Source organism: Saimiri boliviensis, chromosome 15 (genome assembly GCF_048565385.1).
Source record: "Saimiri boliviensis isolate mSaiBol1 chromosome 15, mSaiBol1.pri, whole genome shotgun sequence".
NCBI lineage: Eukaryota > Metazoa > Chordata > Mammalia > Primates > Cebidae > Saimiri > Saimiri boliviensis.
In genome coordinates, this window is record NC_133463.1 from 91,353,874 (window position 1) to 91,363,844 (window position 9,971).

The 9,971-nt window shown below is 67.2% G+C and overlaps 1 protein-coding gene across 1 annotated transcript; it reads right to left on the reverse strand.

The window, feature by feature from the left end:
- Nucleotides 1–394: 394 nt before the first annotated feature.
- Nucleotides 395–9,555, reverse strand: FAM83H (family with sequence similarity 83 member H). The gene is made up of 5 exons (XM_039464444.2): nucleotides 9,196–9,555; nucleotides 5,707–6,168; nucleotides 4,742–4,906; nucleotides 4,550–4,674; nucleotides 395–4,307 (listed from the first exon to the last, which is right to left on the reverse strand). The coding sequence occupies exons 2-5, from the start codon at nucleotides 6,151–6,153 to the stop codon at nucleotides 1,493–1,495; spliced, it is 3,552 nt and encodes a 1,183-aa protein (XP_039320378.2). The 5' UTR covers nucleotides 6,154–6,168; nucleotides 9,196–9,555; the 3' UTR covers nucleotides 395–1,492.
- Nucleotides 9,556–9,971: the final 416 nt, after the last annotated feature.

Here is a 9,971-nt window from a genome sequence, read left to right on the forward strand (position 1 = left end):
TTTCACAAAGCTAGCATCTAACAGTGGGGGACCTTCCACGCATGTAGTGCCAAAATGCATCATTCTGAGTCCGTTACAATTCCTCACTGGGGCTGAAAAATGATACAAGACAAGCCAGGAAGCCTGGACAGATTCTCGGTGTTGGTGACAGAGGAAAGGCCCTGAGAACAGGGGTGGGGTGGGGTGTCTGCTGGACGCCAGGAGGGCAAAGACCACTCCCACCTGCAGGGGTGCCCAGGACCTGTGTCTCAACAGCTGGGATCAGCCTCAGCTGCACCTTGTCCCCTGCCCTCACCTGGCCCCACACCTGTCAAGACAAACACTCCACCATCCAGCCCTTCTGGTGCCCGGGCTGGGCCTGTGCAGGGGACGCTCATGAGGCTGGGGCCACAGGTTGTCCATCCGGACTGTTTTATTGTGCTGCAAAGCCCAGTGCCCCCTCCCCACTCTCACCCGGTGCTGGCCAGAGCCTTGCTGGAGGAGATGGCAGACCTGCCAAGGCAGCCCCCGGGGCTTCCCTGTGCCCCTTTCCCAGCGGTCTGCCCTGTCCAGCTTCCTTGCCACTCCAAGGGGCATCCTTCCGGTCCGGCTCCACCCCTCCAGTCTTCCCCACAGCAAGAGCACAGGCCTCTGGGAAAGATGCTGGGAGGCAGTTAGTGGGAGAATCCAAATAGGACGGGAAATGCAGCCCTGAGGATGGAGGAGACCCTGAGAGAGAGAGGGAGGGAGGGAGGAAGCGGGCTGTAAGGAGACAGGGAGGGGAGCCCTGAGAGCAAGAGGCCCTGAGAAGGAAAGGGGCCCCAGAGAGTGGGGAGTTGAGGCACAGAGGTGGGGCCCCTGAAAGAGGACAGGGGACTCAGCGGGGCACGGAGGCTCACAGCTGTAATACCCCCATGTTGGGAGGCTGAGGCGGGCGGATCACTTGAGGTCAGGAGTTGGAGACCAGCCTGGTCAACATGGTGAAACCCTGTCTCTACTAAAAATACAAAAATTTGCAGGGCATGGTAGCAGGCACTTGTAATCCCAGCTACTTGGGAGGCTGAGGCACGAGAATCACTTGAACCTGGGAGGCAGAGGCTGCAGTGAGCTGAGATGGTGCCACTGCATTCCAGCTTGGATCGCAAAAAAAAAAAAAAAAAAAAAATGGCATGGGGGTGGTGAAGCACAAAGATATGGCAGAGCCGGACTGCACCATGCAAGGCTGATGGTACAGAGATGAAGATGCTGAGGAGAGAAGGTGCTGAGGGAAGAAAGGCACTGGTGGTGAGGGGCTGGATCCCCAGTACTGGGGAGGCCAGGGGCACAGACGGCAGCTGCTGGGTGAGCCCCAATAGGACCCGAGCTGTGGCGCACTCAGCCAAGCCCCAAGCAGCCGTGGCCTGGCAGCCACCGCTCAGGCACAGGAGCAGGGCTCTCTCCTTGCTCCATGGGGGCTCCGGGTGGCCGCGGCAGCAATTCGGACACCCTGGCCTGGGCTGCTGGGCCAGGAGACTCATTTCTTGCCTTTGAACGTGCCCAGAATCTTGGGCACAAACTTGCCCACCTTGCTGTCCCTGGTGCCTTCCTCCGCCGGGCCCTCCCCAGCCCCGGAGCTGCTGGCCTCCTCTTTCTTGCAGAAGACCTCGAAGCGGCTGTACACGCGCTTCTCCTTGCGCATGCTCTCCATGCGGCGCAGCAGCCGATCGCGCTCCTCCGCGCTGGCCGGCAGGGTGCGGCTCAGCCGGCCTTGGGTCCCCAGGCTGTCTGAGCGGAAGATGGCCGAACACTTGTCCTTGTCGGACATATCTGGGGCCAGGCCGCCAGCAGCCGGTGGACGGCCTAGCTCGGGGCTGCTGTGGCCCGGGCCGGGGCCCGGGGAAGGGACCACACGGTGCTTCTGGCCATGGGCACTGATCTGCTCCAGAATGGCCTTCGTGTCGTCCCGAAGGTTGCTGCTGTACAAGGCGTTGGCGGTGGCTGAGGCCAGGCGTGCCCGGGGGCCGCGCTCCTCTCCGGTGGCAGCCTCTGTGCTGTCACCCCGGCCCAGTGACGGCCGCCGCGGGCTCTCCGGCTGCCCGTTCTCCTGCGGCACTGGGAAGCCACCCTCATCCTCCAGGCGCCGCTCGCCCTTGGGGCTCAGCAGCTGCCTAAGGCGCAGGGAGCCTTTGCGCAGGACTTCCATGGGGCCGCTCGGCCCCTCCTCTGCGAGCCCGGCCTTCGGGGACTCTCCGGAGAAGGTGAGGGTGAGGCTGCCCCTGCGCTCCGGCACGGGGGGCACGGGACTGCCCCTGCGCTCCGGCACGGGGGGCACAGGACTGCTCCTGCGCTCGGGGTAGGCTGAGGTGGGGCTCCCCTTCTGCTCGATAAATCCGGTCGTTGGGCTTCCTCTTCGAGCGGGAAACCCAGGCGTGGGGCTCCCCTTCCGCTCAGGGTAGGCCGAGGTGGGGCTCGCTTTTGGCTCAGAGTGGGGCACCTGGCGCTCCCCGGGCCCTTCCAGTGGCAGAGGGCTGTCCGGCCCTTGAGGGGAGGTGGAACGGCCCTGGGCAGGGAGGAAGCGGGAGGGCAGGGGGTCAGAGCCGCTCCGGCCCAGCGTATCGAGCAGCTGCGCCGCGGTGAGCGAGGCGGCTCCCGGCTGCCGCTCCGCCTCCTGGTTCAGCTGCTGCGCAAAGGAGTCGCGCAGGTCCAGCAGGCAGCTCTCGAGGCTGCGGCGCTCGCCCCCGACGCCCCCTGGGGCCGCCACCTCTTCCCGCCATGCCTGGGACACGACGGCCTTGCTGTGGCTGGCAACGGTGATGGCGCCCGCGCCGCCGCCGGGATCGCGGGCCGGGCCCTTATACTTCTCCAGCAGCTCGGCCACCTTGGTGGACGCCGCGGAGCGCACGGCCTCTCCGCCAGGCCCCAGCGTCTCGCTCACCGTCTGCTCTTTGTGCAGCAGCTGCACCTTCTCGGTGGCCGCCGCAGTCCCGGACGCGCCCTCGGCCTGCGACGCGCTGAAGATGAGCGAGGAGCGCAGCCTGGAGCTGCGCTGGATGACGGGGTTCAGGCGCGAGCGGAAGGCGTCCTGCTTGGCCAGGCCGGGCTCCTCCGCGCCCTCGCGCTCCGGGCCGTTGCCGCCGCCGCCGCCGCCGCCCAAGCCTGGCGCCGGGACCTTGGTGGGGAAGGCTGCGGGGACGCGGAAGGCCGAGGGGAGCAGGTCGCCGGCAGCTGCCCGGCCCCCCGGAGCCAGCACGTCGTCTTCACAGGCCTCGGCTTCCATGGGCGCCGGCAGGCCGTCGTCGCCCCCGTCCTCGCCATGGCGGCCGCTCAAGTAGGAGGCCAGGCGCCAGCGCCGCAGCCCGGCCCGCCCCTCCGGGCCGCCCCTGCGCTCCGGCTCCGCCTCGGGAGCGGGGTCTGGGCCGGGCCGGGCCGCCGCCTGGCAGGGGAAGCGCTGGGCCAGGGTGGGGCGCAGGGCCCCGCTGGGTTCCGGGCCGCGGGGGCCGGGCCCGAAGGCGGGGTCCGAGCCGTGGCGCACCTCGCGGGACGCGCTGGACGGCACGTAGTCCAGCCGCTGGGGGCCGTCGGGCCCGAGCTCCGGGAAGCGCGGCCCGGCGCCCAGAGCGAAGTCATCAGGGTCCGCGAAGCCGGCACGGCCCCCGCGAAGCTTCTCGAACAGGCCCTGCGGGCGGGCGGGCGCGAGCTGCGGGTCCCACTGGTACTGCTGCTGGTAGAGCTGGTCGCGGTGGAAGTGGCTGGTCTGGAAGCGGAGGTCGTCGCCGTGGCTGAGGAACGTCTGCCGCGACACCTGCCGCGCGGCCGCGAAGTTCTCCACGGCGCCCGCGCCCTCGGCCGCGAAGCTGTGCCGCTTGAAGGCGTCCACCTCCAGGTGCCGCGCCTGGAAGAAGCCCCGCGCGCCCGCGAGGTCCCCCGCCGGCCCGGCCTCGGCCTCCAGGCGCCGCGACAGTGGCCGCAGCCCCGCGTGCGGCTCCAGGGCGCCCCCCGGCATCCGCAGCGGCTCCTCCCGGCGCAGGGCCGACAGGAAGTGGCGGTCCGGGTCGAGGAAGGAGGGGAAGCCCAGGCCCTCTTCGCGGGGTGGGGGGAACAGGAGGTGCGCTCGTTTCGGGAAGGAGAAGGGGGTTGGCGCCCCGACCCCAGGGACGCCCACGAGGGGCCCGGCCCCGGCGTACGGAGCCAGGGCGTAGGCGTCCATGCGGGCCAAGGCCGTGGCCGAGGGCACCAGCGGCTCCGACTGCGCGAAGAGGATGCGGAACTCCTCGTCGAAGCTGGAGACCAGCTCTCCTTGGAACACGTGTGCCAGGCTGCGGTGGATCTTCTCGAAGGACCACATGAAGCTGTGGGGGGTCAGGGCTGGAGTCAAACCGAGCTGGGGCAAGGGCAGTGCGGCCTTGTGGGCAGCGGGTGGGGCGGGGAGGACTCAGGGACGTGAGGTCTGGAAGGGCCTGGGCCCGGCCTACAGGTGTAGCTGGCTACAGGGCAAGGGCTCCTGGTGAGGAGGGCCCTGGTATGGAAGGGGGGCACTGGGGCGACAGGAGGAGGCCCCAGAGGAGGAGCCGAGGGAACCCCGTGGGCGCACCTGTAGCTCCCACTCATCACCACAGCGCAGTCCACCAGCAGGAACTTCTCCTTGACGTGGCCCTTGAAGGACTTTCCCGTGCGGCAGTAGTACGTGGGGCCCGCCACAGTCCGCACGCGCAGGAACTGGGGAGGGAGGGGAGTCAGATCTCTGCCAGGGGACCTCCCCAATCCCCCACTCCCGGGAACTCACATCCACGTGGTGCAGGTTGACGCGGCACTTGTCGGCCATGTCCAGGAAGTGCTGTGCGTTCATCTCGTCCAGCAGGATGTAGACTGGGACCCGACGGGCTGCGGCCTCCAGCACTTCGCTCAGCAGGTCCACATCAGTGAACATGTCCATCACCACGGCCACCACCTGCAGGGGCAGGTCAGGATGGAGAGCAGAGGCCGCTGCTGTCCTCACACCATTGTCTAGCTTCCCCTCCACGCCTCGGAGGCGTCCGGGTTACCCACAACCCTTGTAAAACACATGCTAGCCCATCCTAGGGAGTGGGGCCACATCTGGGAAGATGGATGGGAGGAAGGGACCCAACAGAAGAAGCCTGGAGCTGCTGGCTATAAGCCGGGGAGGCGGGGCAGGTGCAGGGCAGAGAACCCTGGATGAGGGTGGGCACCGCAAGGGGCCCTCAATCTCCCCTCCACTCTACAGATGGCTGAGCTTTCCCCACTCCAGGGCAGCTGTCAGGGCTGAGGGGGGTCGCTGTCCAGGAGGGGGTCACTGCCCTGGGCAGGGGACAAAGGCAGGGGCCTTTAGCGTTCGCACCTGAGGCCTCAGTTGCCATGGTTTAACAGAACCCTCTGCAGTCTGCTAGCTGCTTGGTGAGGGTTTGAAGCCCTCAGCTGGCCAAGGGCCACCCAGCAGGATGAGAGGAAATTATCTGAACAATGAACCCAGGCTGGTGGGGGTGCCCACCCGTCCCAGAGCCCTGGAGTTTCTGGGCACTGGCCATGACCACAGGCAAGGAGAACTGTGCAGAACCTGCAGCCCGTGGTGACCAAGACCTGCCAGCCCTGAGGAGCTCAGCCGGGACCCCCACTGCGGCTGGAGCTCAGGGCTCCCCCCACAAGCTGGTCATGCTCTGGTGTCTCCTCCACCCTCGTGCCTCCACTCCAGCACAGGCCCCTCCCCACCACACTAGAGCTGCGATGGCGCACCTGCTGGGCGGAACGGATCATCCTGCGGGCCTCATCCTTGATGCTGGGGCTGTCGGGGGGTGGCGGCTGCACCAAGGTGGTCACCTCGGTGCCCTGGAAGCCAAAGGTCAGGGGCCAGCCCAGGTCAAGCTCAGGCACGGCCTGGTCTGACTTCACCGGCCAGTATGTACCCGAGGAGCCCTCCATGTCCACGTCGAGAATGCTGCCTTCGGGGGGTTCTCGGGCAACATACTGTGGGGGCCGAAGGTGTCGGCTCACATGTTCCAGCTCTTCAGGGCACAGGAAGTCAGGTGCCCCCTCAGACGCCAGGAAGCGGCTATAGGCTTCCGAGCCACCTTCGGCCAGTGCATCCACCGCCAGGCGGTAGTACTCTTTGTAGTGAGGTGGCAGGTACCCGGGTGCCAGTGGGTTGTCCCCCTGCGAGGAGCTCTGGGAGCGACGGGCCATGTTGGGGCCAGCGGCCTGGAGGGGCAGGGAGACACATGACTAGGGGCGGGGGCACTGGGACCACTCCTGCCCTCAAGCATGGTCACACTGTGGAAGGAGCCATTGGGGAGTTAGCTAAGCCGGAGTTCAGCCCATGCCCAGCCCGCCTTCCAGGGCACCAGCCGAGCCAGGCTCACAGAGGACCGCCCAGCCCTAGGATGCCCCTAGCTGAGGAGGCACCGGCAGGTATCCCAGGCTGGGGCACAGGTATCCCAGCCCTGTCTCCTTCCTCTGGGAGGCTGAGGCAGGAGAAGTGCTTGAAGCCAGGAGTCTGAGACCAGCCTGGGCAACACAGCAAGACCCCATGTCTACAAAAAATTCGAAACATTAGAAGGCATGGTGGCACATGCCTATAGTCTCAGCCACTTGGGAAGCTGAGGCAGAAGGATCGTTTGAGTCCAGGAGTTGCAGGCTGCTATGAGCTATGACTGTGCCAATGCACTGTGCCTGGGTCACAGTAAGAATGCATTGCTACAAAAAATAAAACCAAACCCTCTGAAACATTTCATGACTCTTGGCTTAAAGACAAACATAATCTGGGCTACATTCATCATTATAATTTCACTTTTTCTTCTAAGACGTTCAGGAGCCCCTGGCACTGTGCCTACTGGACAAGTTGGTGCTGCCATGCTGCCTGTGTGTCTCTCTGACTGCCTGGGAGACCCTGAGTAAGTTGCTGCACCTCTCTGGCCTGTTACGTCTACTGCACGACACAGCTGAGGGTCCACATGACGCCACGCTTAGCCTAAGGTGAGCGCAGCAAACAGGGCTGTGACCACCCTCCTCCAGGAACGAGGAGGTCCGCATGAGTAGACCTGGGCCACACTTCCGCCCCATCCTCAGAGTTTCCACATTTGGGTTCCCACAGCCCATTCTCTGACCACCCAGCCCTGGAACTGACCCCTAGACTCTGTCCCTGTCTACCAGCAACTCTCCTTCCATTGGTCTACCTTTGACCTCCCTCGTCACTATCCCTCTTAGATGAAACCTCCCTGGGCCACAGCCCATTGGTGCCCACAGGTCCTTGCAAGGCCTGCACTCCACGGCCCCCAGATCTGGCTCTTCACTTACTCAGAGTCCTGTCCCCACCACCCCAGTCCAGGGCAGCAGGGACCTTTCCAGGTCTTGGGCTCCCTACCACCATCCATGCTTGCCTGCCCCACAGCCCACCGTTCTCCAGAGAGTCCCTGCAGGGGCCTGGCCTCTCCAGAAAGGTGTCTGATGAGGACCTCTATAGGGCGCCTCGGCCCACGTGCACATGGCCACGGAGCTACCTGGGTACCTCTCCCTGGAAGGAGAGCCCGAGGGACCACTCAGCCCATCCCAGTGCTCCTTGGTGGCTGAGGGAGGCAGGACACCTATCCCCACCTAGCACACGGGTTCCCGAATGTTGGCCCTGGCTGGGGAGGTGGTTCAGCCCAGAGAGGAGCGTGCCCTGGGGCGCTGACAGGATGGGCGCTGGCCAGCTGGACTGCATGGGTGCCAGCAGGAGCCACCTGGCTGAGAATGTTGGGGTCAGGAGGCAGCCGTCCTGCGTGCCACCCCTGGGGGTGACATGGAGTTGACACGTGGGAAATGCCTGGTGCCACTCAGCTATCCAGCCGCAGATGCCAACCAGCCTGGGAGAAGCTGTCCCAACATTTCTTTGTTGAGGCACTGTCCTCATGGTTGACATGTGGGGCTGGTTAGGGCACACTGTCTTGGTTGTGCCAGGAGCAGATCAAGGCTGACCACATGGGGGTGAGGGGCAGGCCTGTCTGGCTGGGCAGGGGCACCCACTCACCACTGCCAGCCTGGCTGTAGAGGCAGTGTCTGATCACACAGGGCTTGGGGGAGCAGCCCTGCTGACCTCGAGGGGCACTTCCTGATGCTGGGGGGACACTCTAGAAAGGACCCCCACTATCCCTTTGGATTTCACAGGGTAGGGGAATCAACAGTGTCCAGGCTGTGTGTAATGGGGGCAGGGACCATCCAGACCGTGGAAGTCCCTGTGGCCAGAAGCCCTCCGGCACACACCACGGTCCTCACGGTGATGCCAATGGCTTCCTCCAATGGCTTCATTCCTCGTGTCGTCTCCTTTCATGGGTCTGTGTCTCCCTGGCTATGGACAGGGCCGCAGCCACTCCTGAGCCTGAGATGCAGCACCCCAGTGGCCTGCACGTCCACACATTTGTGTAGCAAACGCCTGCCCAAGGGAGGGAGGGCGGACGGAACCCACCCATGGCCAATGACTCAGCACGAATCCACTCCCGTGCTGACCCCTGACCTGTGACTTGAGGTCAGGGCTCTCAGCAGGACGCCAAGGACCCCATCCTCTGCACCCTGGCAGTGAGTGGGGTATCCGGAAGGAGACCCCCATGGAAGGATCCCGAGTTCCCACACAGCGTGGGGTGAGCCTGTGCCAAGGTCCGACGGGCACGGGAGGGCGCGGAGGCTCTGGGCGGCGGACAGGTTGGGGTGGGGAGGACGCCGCTCACAGACCGGAAGTCGCTCCGTGATAGCTTGCGGGGTGGGCACCCCAGCGCCCAACGGGGCCAGCGCACCCTACGCGCTCGCGGCGGCGGCGGCTGGGTGCCCCATCCGCCCACCCCACCCCAGGAACGTGGGCCCGAAGGGCAGCACCCCCGTCGCTCGCCCTGCTCTCCACGCGGGGACCGGGCCGCACCCCGGCCACCCCACGCCACGGCGGCCGTCCCCAGGGAAGGGTCCAGCCCGTGGCCAGCCCGTGCCCAGCACCCAGACGCCAGCCGGGCCGCGAGGGCGGGCGCGAGTCGGGGCGGCCGGGCAGGCTCGACCCGGGCCCCGGGCCCCTTCCCATCGGCTCCCCGCGGGCCGGCGTCGTGCGAGGGCGCTCGCGTCCAGATCCGCGCAGCGGCGCCCCGGGTCCGAGCCGCCCGCCGCCCCCGCCGCCCCCGCCGCCGCCCCGCGCACGCGGCCGCGCTCCAGCCCCACCGCCCCCTCCGGAGCGCGCGGCCCCGCCCGGGCCGGGGGAGGGGGCCCTACCTGGCCAGGTGCGCGGGGTCTCGGCACAGGGGCAGCAGGAGCCGACCGCCGCCCAGCGGCCTCGCGGTCCGGTCGGTCCGGCAGCCACTCCCTGCCGCGGCCCGCCCGCCGGCCCGGCCTGATTCACGCGCCCGCCCCCGCCCCGCCCGGCGCTCCTGCCTCCTGCCTGCCCGGGCAGCACCTGGGGGCGGGGCGGCCCCACCCGCGGCGCGCCCGCATTCCTGCCCCGGCCCGCGCCCCGGCCCGCGCCCCGGCCCTCCGCCCCGCCCCGCGCGCACCCCGCGGGGACCCCGTTCGGCGCCGCCGGAGGCCGCGAGGCCCTCACTTCAAAGACCCCGGCCCCCGCGAGCCCAGCTGCTGACCCCAGGCTCCCGGCCCCAGGCCGCCCCCTGACCCTCGCCCCGGAAGTCGGGGTGACGCGAAGTTCCGGCTCGGTCGCTAGGAAACGAGCCAGCCCGACGCCGGGGGCGGAGTCGGGGCCTCCGGGCCAAGCTGGGGAGGCAGGTGAGGCAGGTGAGGCAGGTGAGGCAGGTGAGGCAGGTGAGGCAGGTGAGGACGCTGGGGCGGCGCCGAGCCCGAGAGCAGCGGGGATCCCTTCGCCGCACACCGGTCTCCTTCCGCAGTGGCGCCCACACGGAGGACCCCAGGCCCCGGCCCCCCGCACGCTGATGCCCGCAAGCACCCGGAGTGCCCATTGCTCTTCCTCATCCCCGCACGCCGACGCCCACCCGTGTAGGGGACACGGCACATACTGGCCCCCGGCCCAGACGAACCCC